Genomic DNA, 21,950 nt, shown 5'->3' with positions numbered 1-21,950 from the left:
GGTAGGAGGTAGAATGATTAGATGCATAAGATTTGCAGACGATATGGCCCTAGTTGCAGAATCTGAAAAGAAAATCAATAAAATGTTAGAAAAAATGAGAAGGGGCTTTGAAGAATATGGGATGAAAATAAATGTTAGAAAGACAAAAGCCATGGTGATTGGAACGAAGGGGTCTGTGTCAAATATAAAAGTAGGAGGGAAGAAAATAGAACAAGTGAATAGTTTTCGATACCTGGGTAGTATTCTTAGTAATGACATGAAGTGCGAACGTGAAATAAAAGCAAGGATAGGAATGGCGAAAGAAGCCTTTAGGAGGAAGAAAAGTCTGTTTTGTGGGACCTTGAATAAAGAGTTGAGAAAAAGATTCATAAAATGCTTCGTGTGGAGTGTTGTACTGTATAGGGCGGAAACGTGGACATTATGTAAAGGTGACGAAAATCGACTGGAAGCCTTCGAAATGTGGGTGTGGAGAAGAATGGAAAGAATTAGTTGGTCGAGCGGAAAACGAATGAGAGAGTGTTAGAAATGGTGGGCGAGAAAAGAACACTTTTAGATATTATTAGGAAGAGGAAGAGAAACTGGTTGGGACATTGCCTAAGAAGAGATTGTATCATGAGGGTCGCCCTAGAAGGTATAGTGGCGGGAAAGAGATGGAGGGGGCGAAGAAGACTACAATTAATGGATGATATTAAAACAGAAGGATCATACGCGAAGACGAAGAGGTTAGCGGAGGACCGTGGAGCATGGAAGTTTCTCCGTTGCAACAAGTGACCTGCCAATAAAGGCAAAATACCTATGATGATGATGATAATGTCAGTCGCATCATGAGCTACAGTGGCTTCAATGTAAGTTATTGCTTCTGTATAACAATGCAGTTCTTGTTGTTCCAATCGTGTGTTCCCTCCTGCTGTTTCCTGTAGCATGCTGCAGCACTACTTTTTATGTATCGTTCAAATTTCAACAATCTGTGCTACTTGGAAGTTTTACCGTCTGTGAAACTTACTTTCGTCCTTAAGTTTTGCACACCGGTGTATTTACCTTTGGTTGATAAATTTTAAATTGATACATCTTATGGAATTTCTGAAGTGAGTACAAACCAAAGAATTATACATTTTTTAAATGCCAACCACTAATAGCAATAAAGATTACTATAACCGCTTTCCGGGGTATGTCCTCCGTTGTTCTGCCAATGAGTATTTTCAGGTGACCTGGACTTATCTGGATAAGACATTGAAGGGCATCTCCAAAAAAGGGTTACATAATTTTTCCCAAATTACCCGCCGGTCTCAATAACGAGATGAGCATTAGGCACCGAGGTGTTCGGATGTCTCGACTCGAAAACGTCACAGACGATCAAACGGTCACTCAAACCACAAGCACACAAACATTATTCATACATACAACAAAAACACACTGAATTAAGCGACACCATGCTTATTTATTAAAATGCTATTAAAAATAACGTAGTAGAAAAACAATCACAACACTCAACACTGAATATGTATAATTATTTTCACTAATAAAATCACACTTCGCTTTTTCACTACACTATAGCCCTTTATCACTTTTATATATCTGTATGGAAGATTATGATTATGATTCCACTATAGGTACTTTTCTCACACCATTAATGCAAATGGTGGATTAGCACTGCACGAGTGTAACCGGGATAATTCCATGATGAAACTTGTTGCTGCTGAACAAATCCATAGAAGTTGACGTTAGTCTCCCTCAAGAGAATGTAGACTGTAGAGAATGTAGTTGCCAAAATAGAATGAAAATGTTGGAGGGCGCGTTTACAACTGATACACACTGGGTTGGCGAACCTGGGTCTTCACTAATTGGGGCTAGCCATTAACTACAACCTTCACCTGCTAATTAGCTTGTGCCCCTTAACATAATGTTATGCTCGATGTCACGACGTGGTGTCATCTTAAATGTGCGGAGTAACACTCCTCGAGCTGAAGCACTCGAGATTCGACCTGCATTGACCGGTTGGTCAATGTTGGCAGTTCATTCCAAAGAGCACTCAGGTTAAATCGCCTGCATGTACATGCAAATCGAATATAAAAAAGAATTGACGTTAATTTTAGTCCACTAGCCACGACGCACAAGACATTGCGATACCTTGGGTGTGAGGACGTTTAGATAACGAACTGGCAAAGCGATGTGGTTGTCGTCATTCTGGCGCTCAGACACCTGGTGTGCAATATTTCCATAAATGATTAGAGAATACACTTCATTCAGTTCCAAATAACTATAGAACATAGTTTTTGCATATTAATACATAAGGAAGAAGCACTGAGAAGCTTTGTCGCTCACTAACAGGTAAGATATTCTCACCACAAAGCAACGTTATATATATATGAGTGAACGATAAAAGACTCCTTTGTCCTGTTGTGTGGGAAGAAAAACAGTTCCCATCGAAGAAAGAACGTATTTGCGTCGCAGAATAAAGTATAAATCGAAAAATAATTACCGTCTTTACGAGTGTCCACAAAAAATACTTCTATAACCTGGTGACGGTTATAAGATACATAGACTTCTCTCAACAAAACATTATTTCATTGCTATTTTTGTAGTTTTAGAGTTACTGAAACTGCTATTCAACTAGAAGATACAATATATTTTCCTTTCCTTTCTATCTTTTAAAAATGTTCAAATATTGAATAATATGGATATTATTAATTTGTAAAAAAAATAATTAATATTTGATTAATTACACTTGACATTCTTTCAGGATTATAATGAAAATATATTCGAAATGGCAAATAAGGTATATATACACAAGAGATTTAAAATGAAAGACGAATTTAAGAAAGTTGCTGCTTCTTCATTTTACGCTCAAACGGAAGAAATCGATTTCGCAGCTAAAAAAGCGACAAATGTCATAAATTCTTGGATTGATGAGAGAACACACCACAAAATTAAAAATTTTATTTCGCCAGGTACGCATTTAAGCAATATTATTTTAAATTCGTTCCTTTTACTGTGATATTTGTGAAAATCGCAATATCAAGAACAGAGACATGCACAGGGAAAAGGTTCTGAGGGTCTAGGCCTCACAAAATCCCGACTTTTCTCTAAATTTAGTCTAATTTTAGGGGTGTTTTTTCAAATTTTAATATAATTTATCCTTATATTGAATTTAAACTCTCTCCAAATATTTGGACTCTTCCCGACATAAATTTCTGCGTACGTGTCTAACCAAGAACGAACGTCAAGAATGCGTCCTGATTCACTGCACTTATACAATAACAGATCTGCCCATCCACCCCATGTGTTTCGGCGCAATCCTACCTGGAATATTACCATCTCTTCCTCCCTCGGGAAAAGGTACTAGAGGAGACAGAAATTGATTGTAAAGAAACCAAGAAACTTGCTTTGTAGACTAAATTTTATTCAATTTCGAATTTTTCCGTTCTTAAAAGCACCGTTATGATATCGCTAAAGTTCGATTGTGCCATTTTCAATTTTAAAAAACACATGGGCACAACCTGTGCTCTAAACCTCGCTTGTGGGCACCCCTGTAGAACAGGATATGAAGTAAGAAATATTACAATTTCAGTGAGACAGCGTATACATATGGGCTCAACAGGACGTACTTCGATTATTTTAGTGGTACCGTGAGAGGGCGGTTAAGGCAGAAGTCAGAATATGGCACGTGGAAACGCGAACCGAAAACTGAGGACAAGTATGACTGTGCCTCATCGACTTCAAAGAACGCAATAAAAAAATACATTACAGCATTTGAGTGGGGCCGCATAGTCTGCCTACGGGAAGGTGGCTTCTTCTACCGCTAAAATCGGTGCGTACACTGGCATGTCGCCACGACAACAATGTTCTTATGCAAGCGATTAACATAAGAGAGCCGTACACAGCTAATTACAGCTTAATGTCATCACATTTCGGGATGGCAGACATCTTGTCCACATGGCCATGACGAACAATACAACGTCCTGCACTGTGTTAATTCAACGCTGGAGCATATTATCAATGTGCAACTGCCAACATCGACGGTTCTACGACGTCTACTGAACGCTAGACTGGTGTTCACATGCCCTTACATCTGCTTTCGTTGTGCGAGAACCAGAAAGGACGCGTGAACGCGTGAAAGGGCGCGCGTTGCTGGCATACTGAATAATAAATCGTCGTATTTTCGTACTTGCTCTTCAATCTGGTTTATTGTAATTGTTGTATACTCGTAATACGCTATAGTGGCGAACATAATCAGCCAGAAGGCATTGTCGAGAGTTATAGCTACCGAACAGAATGATGGCCTCTATTATATATAACATGCAAGCTCGGCTGCTACGCGTTCAGGGTAACCTCAGCAGTCAACACTATAGCAATGAGTATTGAGGTTGAGACCTCTCCATCAGACAACTCCGCACGCCATATTTTAGCAGGACAATACCCGGCCACATGCAGGCACGTAGTCAGGATTTCGTAATAGAGGGGGTCCGTGATGAAACACTCTGGTTACCACACCAGGGGATCGATCATTCTAAACTATTTTTCTGGCAACATACATTGGTTTCTTTTAGCCAGGATTTCGCAATGGGGGAGACGTGACATGAAATACTGTGGTTACACACCAGGGGCTCGATCCATCTAAACTATTTTACTGGCAACATACCCATATTGGTTTGTTACGACAATAAAATGAGGATATGTTAGTAAGTATTTTAATAACAAACTATAAAGAAATCTCGAGAAAAAAATATTAAAAAGTATTGAAAAAGATAGTCTTTCGAGCTTATTCGAAGTCGGTTCTTCTTGTCTTCTTTCTTCTGCTTTTTTGTTATCTTCGTTTAATGCCGTCAAGGATAGCAACGAGATCTCTTACGGCAGTAAAGACATCCTATAAAATAGATTAGTGTTGACGCGAAATTGAAAATTTCTTTGACAAGTGTAAGTAGAATCTATGTTGCCATGCTCATATGATTGGTGATTGTGGACATTTCTCATGTTCTACCTGAGAGTCTCTGATCGAACCGGTTTATCGATCGTCATTTGTAGTCCATAGGTTTGACATAGAACTACATGGAAATCAGAATGCTCTGTTACAATAATATTCATTTTTAACTTACCCCCTCCTCCGTTTCCTCCACACAAAGTTCCTCATAAGAAAGGGTAACCAAACGCTTGCTGTGTACCTTTTTACTTTTAACGGTGATTCTTCTTTTTGTTGTTTCTTTTTGTTTCATTCTTCCTTAATTTTTTTCATTTATGGTCTCGAAGAGGGATCCGGATTCCCCGGGCCCACCCCTCAGCTACGTGCCTGCCACATGCATGGTGGAACGTGCAACCCTTCTTCGAGGAACGAGGGATACCCTAGTCTACATGATCACTTAACATATCCTTCGAAAATATGTGGGGTATATTTGGTGGACATCTTTGACATCATGGTTCTCCAGCAGATGTGTCGAAGACTTACTGTCTCGCATACAAACAACGTGGCATTACATTCCCTAGAAACACATCCAACACCTGTTTAAATCTATAAGTTAAAGACATTGTACAGTTCTGAAATTTATCTTTATATTCATGTAATGAATCTGTGGTATAATTTACATTCTATTTACCTGTGTATTTCTTTCCCATATAACATTTTCATATCTGTATCATACTTCAGTTCAACATAGGGCTACTGTTGTACATAACCATACTTATTTACACTTTTACTTTCAGATTTGTTGGATAAATACACAAAACTATTGTTAATAAATGCGCTATACTTCAAAGGTATTTGGGCAAGAAAATTTTATCCTAGAAATACAAAGAAATGTGATTTTTATTTGGACGAAAAGTATAAAGTCAGTGTTAATATGATGCATCAAGTAAACGATTTTCCGTATGTGGAGCTTGAAGATCTACAGGCTAAAGTGTTAGAATTACCCTATCAGGTAAGAGTCGTATTTGATTTATACTGATGTGTACAGTATTTTTTATGTGTGTGTATGTTATTTTGTTTTTAAGTTTTGCCGAACTTAAAAGTCATTGATTCCAAATGATAAGTCGTATTAACATGAAATTGCTTGTAAAATGTAAATTTAAGCTTCAAGTTGATATTATGAGGTGGAAGTGTTAGTCAGCAGTCCTCCAGCCATTGGTGATTTCAGAAGATTTTCCTTCGGGGGTAATTTTCAATTTAGAAGTGAAAAGTAGTAATCAAAAAAAAAAGATAATCCATGTTAAAAACGATCGAAGATATAGGCCTAGTCCCGAAGAGATATTTTGTGGCTTCCTGCCCAGGATTCTCCTTGAATTGTCACTGCCTTCGACTATGATCCATTGATGGCCAGGTTATGCTTACGATCTTCGTTTAGAATATCTGAAACTTCTTTTTGAGATCATACACACTGAAAGATCTTTTCTCAGTGCACCTATTTGTTTCCAGATCCCCTCACAACTAGAAATTGCATGAGTTTGCAGCATTAAATCTTGATGCGTCCATATGAGTAGCAGCTACGGTTAAAGGCCCTCGGGTTATTTTTAGATGTCTTCACACTGTGTCTTCTCTTGCATATGTTAACGCCTTTTATGATGAGCTTGAACACAGTCCCGGGATCCCTGGAGAAGGACTGAATAAATAAAAGAGGCTCTTCGTTATACTGTACGCTAGTTACGTTTGTGAATGAGATCTTCTGTGAACTTAGAGAGGATCTCAGCTAAGCCAGTTTGTGTGTCGATACCTTTGTTGATGCATGTGTATGTTGCTTGATGTCTTTTGTATGGTGTCGCTGTGAAGTTACATTTGGGCGAGACATCTGTGTGCTTCAAGTTGGTTGTTTCTTCTTGCTGTGCATCTTCTGTCTGCGTCGTGGTTGGAACTGTTGGCTTTCCAGTTGGGGCGTGGAGTTTGGTTGGGGTTTCTCTGTGCTGGGGAGGCTGAGCTCTGATAGTAGGTTGTGGCTCTGTTTCAGGTGAGCTTCTGCATTTAATGAGTTCATGAAGAAGATGGCATCAGACTCAACTTCCTCACGCTGCAGGGGGCTCATTACCATGAGGCAGTCCTTTTCTAAGGGAAGAAATCTGTAAGTTGTCTGGGTAGTTGGCTTTGCAGATCTTGTATTGGGGTTGCTTTTCTACTTTCTTCAATTCCTACTGAATCCGCTGCAAGTGTTTGGTGGTTGAAGTTTTCCTCTTCTATGTTGTGTATCCAGTAATGGACTGTGTAGTAGAGCAACTCTTCTGTTGGGTTTTCTTACTCTTTTGGGTTAGAAGGTTGGTTAGGAAGCAATAATTGTTTGGTGTTGGTACGGTTGAATTTCTTTTTTACTTTGTTGGGATACCTCAATAATGGTCCTGATAAAAGCCACTTTATTGTATGGGGAGATGTGTAATTGTGTATAAAACAGACATTCTGTTTGTAAGGTAAAAATGATGTGATCAGGGACTGTCACCAATTACTGTACACCAAGATGACCGAAATATTACCGTGGCACCTAAGTCACTATGATAAAAGAGTTTTTACTTTATTAAATGTACTTTTACTAAATGTACTAGATGTACTTTACTTTACTTCGTATGTGTTTGCTGGCAGCACACATAGGTTTACTCTTTTCGTAGGCCGGAATTAGTTTAGAAGACTATCCCGAAAATGTACTATTGTACTCGTATCTTAGGTAACACTAGAACTTTGTAGGGATAAAAGTGGATCTGAAAAGGTACAGGGACGGACGACATCACGCCGTCCCCCGTGCTCATCTTTTCCCGGGGGACGCCATAGATGTTTTCTGGAAGTGGGGTAATGGGTCCTCCCGTGTTCCCCCTCACTTTCACCCCTGGAACTATGTAAAAAGACTGCCCCACCGTGTTTAACCTCTTCTCTCACGATCTCGCAAGTTGCAGACAAACGTTGCGCCCTGTCTGCTACTCTTGATGTGAATGAATGTGCTGAAGCTACTAAGCTTGATATGCAGCTATTTTTTTTTCCTTCTTTGATTGTTACGCCAATAGAAAGCGCGATAATAGCGCTAGTCTTTCTCGACGTTGCTAGAATCTGATAGGCTGTTACTTGTGCAGCTCATAGAAATCGAATTTCAACAGAATACAGAAGAGTGGGAAGAGGAAATAAAATTTCAATAAAAAATATAGGAAGAAGTAGGTATATATATAATTTTTATATGTCCTATTTTCACCATAGCTTTCTCTCTGTAAACATTTGGGGATTTGGGGGTCCTTTGCGGACAACCCAGTGCATATTTTCCTGAAGCATTTCATCTTGTAATAAAACTAACTCCTTCTTGTTCATAAAACATTAACATCACAATGTTACCAATTCTAAAACTTTAAATTATCATGTTCACTTTAAGTTATTTCATATTGATACGAGTCTATATTTGAGATGCAGTTTCTAAATCCGACAGGAATTTGAAACCCATCAATAATAATGGAACTATTGCCCTTTTCAAAATTTGTATCATATATTACGGATCAGGAGATGTTTTAAAATTTTTATTGAGGTTTACAGTCCATAACTTCCAGGTATAAACCACATCCTAGAGTTTTGTCAAGTATAATACCTAAAGCATCCTAATCACCTCAAAGCGTCATTGTACGTATATCTAGCTTAGCTGTTTCTATTTAAAAATATGATAGCATGTTCATATGATTCAAGACTATCACAGAGCTCTTTTTATTACTATTATTTTAACTAATATTAATACACTGGATCCGTGGCTTTAAAAATTATTATACTAGGAAAGATAATATGCCAAATTTGTTAGGAAGAAACATAGTTACAAGGTATCTATATTTACTACAAAATGATTACAGATACTCTGTGCATATGCAACAGTAGTTCGGTAGTATCACATGTAGTGTCATTAATTGGCATTAATAACTGCTGCGACATATCCATATAAAGAGGAGAGATTTTAGTGTTTGTCCCTCTGGGATATTGGGAGCCGTATGACTTGGTCCCACGTGACCATGTTAATTGCTATCACTGCAGGGATTCTTCCGTGTACTAATCGTTTTGCGTTTTGAACCAACGTGTGTAAATAACTAAAATATTAATTTAGCGTTCGTACAAGAGATCAGAAGAAGATGATGTCTACTTATGAACTTGCGTCCTACTTGTGATCACGCACTAGTATGTTAGAGAATGGTCCCATTCAGGATATGTAAAAGCTGGGTCACAGCAGGTTTCAAACTTCAGCGATATTACAGTGTCTCGTCAGTCTTGTTAATGTGAATTAATTTCGAATGAATCAGAATTCTATTTTATCTCATATCGTAATATCCGGTAATGGGCATTGGTGTGATGATGCAGAATGCATGCTCTGCCCAATATATCATCGTGGTTTTGCAGACATATGAGTTGGTCATCGTGGTACTGTAGGTAGAAACAGGATTTCATCGAGAACACGATATCATGTCATTTAGTCCACCGTGCACGATCTTCTCAACACCATTGCAGGCACAGATGTTTATGATTTGTAGCAAAAGACAAGATGAAGAAATGTGTCTGTACGATTTTCAGTTGCCACTCGCATAAAATGTGATCTTGTGGTCGGTGGCATAATGGAACTTTTGTGATCACTAAATTATTTTTTTAAAGTCACCGAATCAATATTGGAACTACTGTATAATTACATTACTGTACGTCTGATACTGAACCTAATTCACGTAATGGTGTTTCTCAGTCTCTAAATGCCGTAATTCTACAGTACTTAAAGTTCCTGTGGAAATCTTTTGGTGTGGTCGTCGTGTTTGCCGACGAAAACTTTCATTATACGACTGCGACTCCGTCCTTTTCTCGATTACTCCAGCCAGGGACTGTGGGCAACCAATGATGAGGACGCCATACTTTAATTTCCTAGGGGGCAGGGAAATTTGGAAGGAAACTATTACTTTTTTAATACCGAAAAGGATAGTTCTGTGTTTACTTGACTCACAGCATTCTGAGGGGACAGACGTAGCCGCCGGGGACTGAGCGCTTGCCTCTCCAGTATCATCACTATGGCCAACGAACATAATACGCAGTGCAGCTACATCGTCAATCATGTCATTGTTTTTCCATGTTCTGTACACATTTAGCAATCTTCCTGGTGTTGCAATTTTAAGGCCTTCAACACACAATAGTTAAAATGACATATGTATTTAGATTAATAAAATGTCAATTAATTTAATAAAAATTTTCAAAGAACATTATTCTATTTTTTCTAGGGAAACAAACTAAGCATGTTTATATTTCTACCAAACAAAATGAATGAATTACTCACATTGGAAAATCAACTAGCGCATGGAATCAACATGGCGGCGGTGATTGAGAAAATGAGAGTACAAGCAGTTAATGTCTCTTTACCAAAATTTAAATTGGAAACATCCTTGATCTTAAAGAGAGTTTTACAAAAGGTACACATAGTTTATTTAGACTTTGAAGGTACTTAGCAGTACTGGGTTTCTTATTTTCAAGTTTAATGACAAATGCAAGTCTCTACTTCTTTGCGCGTATTCCACTTATAGCACTACGGCTAATATGAGACTTAAAGTCCGCGATACATATAATGGGGATGAAACTTCGAAATCCTCATAAAATTAACTAAAGGGGCCAATATACTTGAAGTTCCACTGCGCACTTTATTCTATGTAAAGCCAAAAATGAACTTTATAGTGTGCGAACTGAGATAGGTTTTTACGCAGTCATTTGAACTGAGGAACAGGAATGTAATTACAACGATAAATCGCGCAGTTTAACGGATGTAAACATATAGCGGCAACTGGTAACGGCAACTGGTCTATAACCTGAAAGTGCCCCACACCATGTCAATTCAATTCACCGTTCAGTTTTACTTTTCCAAGCTATGCTAGCATAAATGTTGGAAGTCTTATAGAGTGCCTTTGTCCATTCGTCCGTCTGTCGACAGGTATACAAGCTAAAATGGTAAGAGATTTCGAGAAGCACTTTTTTTCTTCTTTCAATCGATTCAGCGTCCCAATAATAGGTTCCATTTCCTCCGTTAACCCTCTTTTCAAACCGGAAATGATTCAAATTAACCATTTTAACATTTTTCACTTTAGAACAAAATGGTATTGTATAGCGACAAGCTGCTTTGTATCATACCATCACAATTTGCAACACTGTACCAAAACCGGAAGTGGTTGAAATTTACTTACATTTGTGGTTTCAATACTACCCTAAGACAAAAACGGTAAGAGATATCGAGATGCGATTTTTTTGCAATCGATTCAGCTTCTCAAGAATAGGTTCTACCTCCTCCCTTAATCATCAAATCAATCTAGAAGTGATTTAAATGAACCATATCTGGTTTCAATAATTATCACCATATAACAAAATAACGGTAGTAGATAGCGAGAAGCTGTTTTCTGTAAACGACTCAAGGTATCAAGGAAAAAATCCAATTACAACCCGCAACACTACCAAAACCGAAAGTTGTAATTTACTACTACTTCCGGTTTGAATACTGATTTCTGTAGAGCAAAAACTGTAACATATCAAGAAACAGGTTTTCGAACTCAGCTCAGCTTCCCAATAATAAGTTCTATAAATGTACCACTTCAAGTTTGAGTATTGAATTCGTATAGTGTGGAAGTCTACCACAGTTTCACACTTTAAAATGAGAATCACTTGTTTATAAACGGTTTTTTGCCTAGTTAAACTGGGCGCTAAAACTGAAAATATATGGGCACCTTAACGATATTTTAGAGTCTAAAGTACAAGGCAGCTACTGGCTGTACTTAGGTTCGAATTAATTTTAACCCTCGATTAGTCGCGCCGCGGTCAAAAGCACCGCAGGGAAATTATTTTCGATCGTGTGTCCATTGTGTTTGTTCGACAGACTTCTCCGTCTAGCTAATCTTCCCCCTCACCTTCCCGAACATTCCTGCTCAATCACTTCGTTATCCGTTGTTTAGTTTAACTACTAGTGATTGTTTAGTGATTCTGCGGTGCTTTCCACCGCGCGCGACTAACCGTGTAATGTTTTTTCTCAATGTTTCGGTCTGCACGTGACCTTTGCTTTGGAGATGTTTTAAGCTTTATAAACATAAATATACTTTAATGGAAGATCATAACAAATATATATATATATATATATATATATATATATATATATTTAGATATAAGTGAGTGAAAACGAAAGGTGAACTGAGGAGTCTGCGAGCGAATCTGAAGATCTTAAACTCAGAAATAGCCAGCGATTCTCCGAATATAATCAGAGCCGGAGAGGACGAAATAAGCGACGACGAAGTGTAGAACAGTGTAAATTTGAAGATAAGCTAAAATAATTCAATGTAGTGCTGTATAGGTGAAGTTTCAAAATAACAGGACCGTAAAACAATTCAATGTAAATTTGATTTGATTTCAATGTAGCGCCCTTTTGAGCATCAAGGCTATGTAAGACGTGGACCTACCGCTTAACGAAGGATCCGAACCACATGAGGTCCCACTGTGAATCGAAGCCGGAAGTGTGTACGCTAACCGCTTAGCTACGAGTGAGCTCTAATTCAATGTAAAATGCGCTGTGAAGCTTTGTTTTAGTGTTATGTTTATATAGTATATTTTTAACTAATTTACTATTGCATTTCTAATTTTAGACGAACCAGAGTTGACAAAAACAAAAGATCATCAGATTCAGAATTTTCAATAAAAGCAGTGCGTAGCTATCTATCTAAAGAAATACGTAACGAAAAAAAAACATTTTATTCCAAATGAGAAATAAAAAAAAGGACATGTCTAATTGAAGGGTTTCTCTAATAGTTATTACTGTAAAACTTATTATAATAATAAAAATGTTATTCCCTCTTAATCAGAAAATATACAAAATTACATTTCTAATACAAGAAAAATGTTGAAAACGATATTTGCAACACATTATGTTCGTGCGGTCTTTTTGACCGCGCGCGACTACTCGCGTTACTTTTTTAACGCGACTTCTCGAGGGTTAAGTTCTGCTCATGAGGAAACTACACTAGCAAACGATCTTTTACTAAATAGATAAAAAAAAATGTATGATAAATTTTTATGTAGACGAATGCGTCATTGAAAATGACCATTCTACCTTCTTACTAGGGTCTATATTGCCAGCCCCTTCGTCATTTCTCGTGAAAAGCTCCGCTATAAAGCCAAACAAAACAATGTTTGAAACTTAAAGGAATGGTTTTGTCCTACGTTACTACCTTTTCTCTTGATATTATGTTTATTAAAATGTGTTCTTGTATAAGTTTTAAACTCCTACACAAAGTTTTAGCTTCTAATTGCTTTAAATATTTCAATATTTTTGACTCTTCTATTATTTCAATGACTAACTTTTGCTTCCCTGCTTACAAGCTTCCCTGACTTCGATTAAAACCTTGCACATGGAAAAATGACGGTGCATGGATTGTATGTCAAAAGGAGGAAATTACCATTTAGATTGAGATCGACAGCAAAGTGGGGGCAGTTTAAGCTTAGTATAAATATTATTCATGTAAATAATTAGCTGAAAGAGAGCAACGTTCTGAGAGAGCGCAACAATACCACAAGAATCGAAATCACATTTACTAAAAGAAGCTACAAGCTACCAATTCTTCAACGTGAGATAAACTATAAAATTACATTCGAAGTATATTGTAGTGATTAATTTTCAAATATTCCTTGCTTCAGCTAATACGATACTTGTATATTTTAATTTTTATTTCAGATGGGAATGACCAAGATGTTCCTGAAAACTGCAGACTTAAGTGGCATTGCTGTATCAAGATTTTCTCTGTTCGATAAGTTACATATAACCAATGTGATTCAAAAGGCATTTATCGAAGTTGATGAAAAAGGAACCGAAGCGGCAGTAGCATCAGGTGGAGTCTGTATTTAATAAGATGTTACAGGAAAAAATCTAAATATACTTTTTAAAATTTTTTTTAATAGAAAATTCCTTTACATGAAGCCCCAAAGGAACTAAGTGCAGTAGCAAGGGATTTTAAGTTGAAAAAACGTGTAGTCAGTACGTCGTTAGTTGGTGGTTGGCACGCCCTCATATGCTTGGACATCTCCCCCCAATTTACGATGCCCCAAAATAAGTAGTAGACCGTAGAGAAGGTGGAAGTTGGTTGTGACAAAACCCACATAACTTTTTCCGTAGACTAAATTTTATTCAATTCAGCGTCCTTAACAGCATCATGGTGGTATAATTAAAGTTCGATTCTGTCAATTTCAGTTAAAAAATGTCCCCCTAAAATATCTCTTGGCAGTAAACTCTGCTTTAAAATCCACCTGTGGACAACCTTGGTCCCACCACTATTACAAGACTGACTCATAATTCTTGCAGTAGTCTGGTACACAATATTCCTGTATTTATTACAGTACAATGGAAGCAAGTTCATATTTAAAGTAATGGCCCTTTGTGTTGGACTGTATGCAGTCACCTTCTTGCCAGTTCCTCAATTCCACGTCGATAGCACGTGTTGTCCTGTCAGGCAAAGAAGTCAGTCACTGTTGTTTCCCCTTCCTGTTTGTTAGTGATTTCAGGATGTCCTCCACAGTCCGAAACAGGTAGTAATCCAAGGAGGAAAAGTCAGGACTATATACCATGTGCCAAGATTCGATGCCATCAAGTAATGTAATTTCAATTCAATAATGGATATTAAAAACTTTTAAAATTAAAAATAAAAGAAACAAACAGGCTGAGGTTCCGTAAATGCACTTTCAAGAAAGTAAAATCTAAAAGTTAAAAAAAGAAAAAATGTCAAAATACAAAAACAAAATAAAAATACAGGTAAAAAGCCCAAAAAAAACAGTATGTAAACTAAACAAATGGTAAACAAAAAGTCAGTCATTGGGCCAGTCAATTAATCAAGGATGTTATAAAATAGAGGGTCTGGCGATATGTATCTTTATCCTACTAAATTAATGAAGCCAAAAAAACAACCGAGCATCGGCAAGTCTGATTGGCTACTCTCGTTTTCGCCATCGTCTGATTGGCTACTTTTGTTTCCGCTATGATTGTTGGCTCAAAATATTGCAATCTTATTGGGCAGAGTGGGCAGAGTAAGGGTGGTGAAACTGTGACGTATGGCTTCAAGATTTTGTTGTAAGGGCAGATCCTGTATTTTATAATATCCTTGCAATTAATCAGTCAAAACGGGCATCGTGAGTCAACCTTTAAATTAAATCCTTGTCAGTATAAACCTCAGCCTATACCATCAAACTTTCCTCTAAGTACTTCATTAATTATGCTAAGAAGCAACACATAAGAAATTCGCACATGGAGGTCTTCCTCCATGACATGCGTAAATTGTTAAAATTTATAATTTCTATATTTATTATTTTATAACCTTTTCTCTACGTAACTTGTTTCAATAATAATTAAAATGCATCTAAAGTAGTAGGCCTATTGTCTTTCTATCAAAAATAACAATAAGCAATATCCTATATTCATTTATTCAAATTAGCAACAAATCTCTTCTTTTAAAGTTACCAAACACAAGTTCCTGGACTTCTTGTTGCATTTTTCGAACCAAATATGGTTTTCCGTTATTGCGTTGCAGTAGGACTCACTTTCGGGTCACCGATGCAGGATATTCTTAGCGCAGCATACATGCGCTCCAATAGTTCGGAATAGACTGAAATAGTGATGTCGTAATTTCCTTTCCGTTACGATGGTGATCGCCATGTTTTTTTTTTTTTTCTATACAAACGCATGAAGCGAATGGTGTATTTTAAAGTCTAGTACAAACAAGGACAGCGGCTATAAAATTATTTACTATTATAAAATGTTTTAACGGCTATAAAGTTGGTGGAAAAGGGAATTCCACTATTTCAGATTTAGAATATGGAAATGCGTTTAGGAAACTACGAATAACATTAAAAAAATTCAAAAAGAAAGGGTAATATGTAAGGAACTTATTTGTAAGAGCGCCACATTTCTAAGTGATAAGGTAGAAATCAAATAATTAATGTAAACGTCATTATCATGTAATCCACCTTTAGAAGTAATTATACACAATATAAATTCACTAACATGCGGATTGACAAACTGTCGGCACAAGGAAAATGTAAAAATATACTTTTTTCTTTTAAAAAAGATGTTTTAGAATAATGTTAATTTTATTGGGACATTTATTTTTCTTGTGACCACTCTTGATTGTGAAAGTGCACAAAAGAAAGGGGGAAAAGCAAGCCTTTGGAAATTTCCAATCCGCTATAGCTATAGCTTTTCTTATATTCTCTATCAACTTTTTTTTTAAAAAAAGCGTTTAGAAATTTTAGGAATTTATTTCTAATACATTTTTATACATTTCTTAACATGTCATTCCAGGAAAACTATTTCAGTTGAACATGCATACCAACATATTTTTAAATAATGTGACGAAGTGTTTTTTTAAAACATTAGTTATAGCATATTTGTTCCAAGATAAACATCGGACAGCTTGACAACAATATCTTCGATTTTGAGCAACAAAGTAAAATCTGTAGATAATGTTGCTACCACTCCCAAATTTACCGGTATTAGCCATGACTTCCAAGTATATTTATCCAAACTGGATTCAAAACATTCTTCATTAACATAGTCAAAGTGGTTGTCAGCCTCCTAGGATGTCTTTACTTCCGTCTTATTGTGTGTTATAGAAGAAAAATCTCGTCCAGTTCTTTACCAGGAGGTAATGTGCTTAAGATCGATGACGCATTCCCGCGCTGGATGGCGATTCTGATACGTTGGAAAAGGAATGCAGTAGCTCGGGGGTCATCAGTACACTAATTTAGAAATAGCACACTAAGAAAACATCCAATTATGATTGGTTGAACATATATTCTAAACAACTGTTAAACATTAATCTTGTTCACGTATACAATGTTATGATACTTATCTTAATGAATCAAAAAATGTACATAATTACTTAAGGTTAATATCTGATTATGAACAAGATGAGTACATTTGTTTTCTCTATTTCTTTTTCTCCTTTTTTTAGTTTCATTGATTAGAAATATTTAAAAAGAAACATAAATACTTAATTCACTCTAATGTTTGCCACTCCGAAATATTTCATCACTGTTTCCGCTTTGCATTTAGGTCCTTTAGATATTTAAGCTACTTGTTGTTTAGAAAATAAAATGGCGATCACCATGGCAACGAAAAGAATGTGACTTCACACTATTTCAGTTTATAAAGATCAGTATTGATGGTACGACCGCAATGGCGTATTTACGATTTTGTTTCGGGAGGGGCTTTGCTAACTTTCAGGGGGGGCTTTGCCTGGAAATGTGAAAATTCTGCAAGATATTTCATTTACTTTACTATACTAAGTAAGATTTCGTGGGGGGCTTAAGCCCGGAAGCCACCCCCCTAAATACGCCACTGTACGACCGTTAGGAACGAATTCGGAAAAAAAAAATGCCCTTTCGTAGTTCCAAGATACACACAGTATAACTTTATGCATTGTTTGACGACCTGTTCTGCCACTGTTTTTGCACATTCGTATTTCAGAAAAATACCTACTTTTCTTCGAATGTGAAAGCTCATTTCATCACCCAGATGTTGCAACAGTTGTCGCCAAATATGCACTCTCCTCTTAACCTGAGCTAGGTTAACTCGTGTGTCACAGTTCAGGAGCTTCTGATGGTTTTCCTGAAATCGTAAAGGTGACAAACTACAGTGAACTGGAACATCCCGAGATGGTTTGACAACCATCGTGTGTTGGTGAATAGATTTTCCTCAATGCCATGTCGTATGATCTTACAATCTGTTACCCTGGGACGGCCGATCTTGGGTGATCTTCGATATTTTTACAATCTACACTAAATTTCTGGAATCAATGAGTTGTTGTGCTGTGGTTCACTTAATCTTGCCATCTCTTACATATGATTAAAATATAAAGGTAACCAAGAAAGTTCTGTCACTTTGTTATTCACCACCTTCGAACATCGATATGTCACCTAAGACACCTGGACGATCAAAAATAGCCTCCATCAGCATCGATGACTTTCTGCCAATGTTCTGGAAAGCCATGGATTCCATCGCGGTAGAACTTGGTGGGCCCTGAAGCGAGGAAGGTATCAAGTGCATTTTGCATCTCTACTAGGGATTTGAATTGGCGTCCTCTAAAGTGATTGTCCAAGGGATGGAACAGGTGATAATCGGACGGTACAATGTACGGAAAGTATGGCGGATGCAATAGTGTTTCCCATGCAAGGCGTAAACTGGAGTGCCGGGTCATCCTAACCACGTGGGGCTCAGCGTTGTCTTGTAACAGAAGAACCCTTAGCGATTCTGAAGTGCTGGCTCCATAGTTTTGAGTTTTCTTGAACACGGCTCAACTGTTGACAGTACATAGTTCCATTGATGCTAAGACCAGCTGGTACAAGTTTACGATGCACGATGCTGTGAACAGTTCACCAAACACACAGGAGGACCTTCTTCTGGTTCAGTGCTGGTTTCAGCTGTTTTAGAACCGGTTCATGGGATGCTAAGTGTGGAGCTTCGTACAGGGGAGCCACTTCTCATCACATGTCAACACTGTCCAGAAATAGCTCCTTTCTCAGACAAGATAGCAAACAATCACAGGTGTCTGGTCGCTTTGCCTTCTGGCGCGGAATCAAATCATGTGGAACCCATCGACCCAACTTAAGTGTGCTGCAGAATGGTTTCTCCACTCACACTAAATTGTAGTCCCAGTTCTTCACATTCCTGGCCACTGTTCGCCTCAATTGCTGCCTGAAAACCTTCACCTATGCCGTAAACGTCGCCAACACCTAGTGGCCCACTTGCCGGTAAATGTCGATCTTCGCTATAGTGACGCGTCGAAGGATTGCAGCTAGTGTGCCACTGGTGGCAGGGTTTCGTCGAGTCGAAAGAGATATCTAGAGTCGGGATTTTTAAGTTACCACCGCGTGGCGGCGAGGACTTCATTTTGGTCCGCACTTCTTCGATTCGTCGCGGAGAATCGCGAAAGGACCAACACGAACTATTGCCAGTCATGTGCATGCGATTATTATTATATATTATTTTTCCTGACGAATTGTTCCTAAAGTGAGCTACGGGGGTCAAGAGTAACCGCTGCGCCCGAAGAAACTTTTCTAGAAGAGGCCCATCCCCTGGTTGCTATATTACATTTGGTATTTTTTATTTGTATTAAGAAAATTTTAAGAAATTTAAGTTGTTTTCGTAAGCCAGGGAGGGGCCCACCTTCCCTTTAGGGCGCCCATGCCTGCCTCTACATCATGAAGTGAAAAATCTTGAGATGAGTGCGTATAATTGTATGAATTTAGATTACAACTGAAGCCTATCATTTGAAAGTGAATATGGGAGAACCATGAAATAAAGTAAATAGACGCGCGTCATTTTGTTATAAATTTACATGGCGAACGAATTTTATCTAATCTCAAACGGTTATCCTCAAATATACACGGTTAGAGGAGCACTCTGATTAACTAAATTAAAAATACCTCAACGATTTATGCCTCTACAAGCGTTCTGTTTCTCTATCGCCTCCGTGACCAAGTCGAAAGAGCACACGCCTAGTAATTCAAAGGTTGTTGGTTCGCGCCCACCCCGCACCACATATTTTTCTTAATTTCTTTTTTGTGTTTTTTAGACTCTCCTTAATGTAACAAATTACGCATATAGGCGATTTAACATATTTTGGAGGAGTAATTTTTTTTTTCATAGGCGTTTCGTCGCGTCTGTGCCGCTGGTGGCATAATTTTCAAAACGGAAGTGGGGCCACCATGGATCGTCGCTGCGGGGCCGCCAAGTTTTGGCGAGATATCTCTAGTTGCCCATCAGTGGTCCACCGACGCGTACGGCATGGGGTCATTTTGTACATGTGTTGATCTTCCGGCACGTGGTGCGTCTTCGAGTGTTTCGTCACCTTCCTTAAAATTATTAAACCAACATTGCACTGTCTACGTAGTCACAACGCCGTTACCAATGGCCTTGCACATCTTCCGCCCCACTGCAGCGGCGTTTGACCCCAGTTTGAACTCGTACAGCATATACGCTCTTATGACGCTCTGTGGAGGTCCATGTACACTCTCCTTACGCAAGTTCACGATGTAACTGAACTGCCACAACCAGGTAGTATGTTGGGTATATCGAACCAACAACTGACCTTCCCATTCGTATTGAACTCACTGTCTGAGGGCCAATTGAAAACAGACCTACACAAAAAGCGACATAACGTTCTTGGTTACTTTAATAATACTAACGAGCAAGATAGCTGTATTTCGACGAACTAGTAAGTGGCCCACGTAAATAACCTTGATTTGACATATTAAAATAATTTTACACATAAATAATTTCCGATATCTAAATATATGTGTATCTTAAGCGTAAAACAGTGTATCATTTTATCTTTTAAATTCCAATATATAGCAATATGCTGCACAAAAATCGAGTTTTTCTTTCTGCAAACAGACGTAATTCATTACACACAATGCCATACAAGCGCGCTTTTGCCATACGCTTGTGCTGTTGAAACGACAACGCGATTGCAGCGCCAATTGTGTCTTTAGTGGTTATTTCATAATTCTATCATATAAGCACTATGATTTATACGGGGATTTTACATCAATTTAAAATGAAAAATAGCCTATAAGGTTGACCTAATAGAAATATATTAAATTTTGTTTATAAACTAAAATAAAGCATTTATCATGTACATATTGTTAATTTTCTAGGATTAATTTTTCTCCACTATATCCTAGAATAACTTTTAATGAATCTGTAACGTACAAACTTAGTATTTTCAATAACCATAAGTGTTTTGTTTTCTTTTCCAGGTGCCTTAGCAGTTGTTCCTCTATCACTTCCACCACCTCCAAGGCAATTCATAGCAGATCACCCATTTTTGTTTCTAATCATGGACAAATATACAGGTGTTATATTGTTTATGGGTTCTGTTAAACGTCCAATATCATAGCATCCATACAAAGTATTATTTCTGCTTCATGAATAATATAAACAAATGAATATATGTGTGTATTAAAAACTCATTTATACTTGTATTCTATTATAAAATGTACTTCGCGATTCATGTACAAACAATTTATATGAATAAAAAACTAAAAAAAAAGCTTTTTATTAATAATATAAATTTAAAGGGATGGGCAGGGGCGGAAAACCTTCGGAGTCATGGAGTGCACCCTTCTGGGTCTGTTATAAAAAATACTAAATTATGTAACAAATATGAAATTTACTAGAAATACAATTCTCAAATTACATATATCAAATAATAAAGTGTTATGTAATAGAGTAAGTGGGGGTGAAATGCCCAGTGGGGAAAAATGCCCCCCCAAAAAACAAGGGGATATGAAGTGGCAACAGTGATACGACTCTGTGAAGGCGCAATTCTATGGAAGACGAAGGTGACACCAAACTACATTGTGTGAAGGAATTGAAGACGATTTAAATGTGATAAATACATAATTTTTACTTGGAATGTTTTTTTTTTAACGTTTCAGATTTATGGAGAAAGAATGATTACATTTGTGCATTGGGAAATCCAATACATGTGCGTTGCACAAAGTAGGGTTCTGCTGTTCTGATGCAATAATGGTCCGCTGCCATGCCATGCAGTGTTGGGAGTTTAATAAACTGAAACTATCGTGTTTGACATCGGGGTGATCTGCCTATTTGGTGTCGAGGTGAATGGCCCGTGGGCGTTTCACCCCACGACACACTTGCTATACCAATAATACTGACATGCTTGATTATGCTGCAGCCAATGATATAATTTTGTTATGTCTCCCAAGTCACTCAACCCATTATCTGCAACCATTGGATAGTGAATTTTCTTAACTTCTCAAAATACATTTTTATACAGCATATTCACATTGAATCAAAGCAAATCCTGATCTCAAACCTACAAGCTTGCAATTTGGAGAACTTAGCAATCGAGCATGGTCGAAAGCAGCGACAGTGGGAAACGGAGCGCCTGGATTCCGTGCCTGTGCAATATTCTCTTTCAATACTGATATAATTCCAGAACACGCTTCGGGAAGA

General features: G+C 37.6%; 1 protein-coding gene across 1 annotated transcript in view; it reads left to right on the top strand.

Annotated features, from left to right (window-relative positions):
* Positions 1 to 20,998, top strand: part of LOC145684642 (leukocyte elastase inhibitor-like) — a 61,912-nt gene extending 40,914 nt beyond the window's left edge. The window contains exons 4-8 of the mRNA XM_081757038.1: positions 2,741 to 2,948; positions 5,695 to 5,909; positions 10,180 to 10,368; positions 13,656 to 13,809; positions 20,729 to 20,998. Of these exons, the coding sequence (XP_081613164.1) occupies positions 2,741 to 2,948; positions 5,695 to 5,909; positions 10,180 to 10,368; positions 13,656 to 13,809; positions 20,729 to 20,868 (906 nt within the window). The 3' untranslated portion in view covers positions 20,869 to 20,998. The remainder of the gene's footprint in view (positions 1 to 2,740; positions 2,949 to 5,694; positions 5,910 to 10,179; positions 10,369 to 13,655; positions 13,810 to 20,728) is intronic.
* The last annotated feature ends 952 nt before the right edge of the window (positions 20,999 to 21,950 follow it).

This window comes from Thermobia domestica, chromosome 5 (assembly GCF_964235325.1).
Source record: "Thermobia domestica chromosome 5, izTheDome1.hap1.1, whole genome shotgun sequence".
Classification (NCBI taxonomy): domain Eukaryota; kingdom Metazoa; phylum Arthropoda; class Insecta; order Zygentoma; family Lepismatidae; genus Thermobia; species Thermobia domestica.
This window is presented reverse-complemented; position numbering and strand designations above follow the sequence as displayed.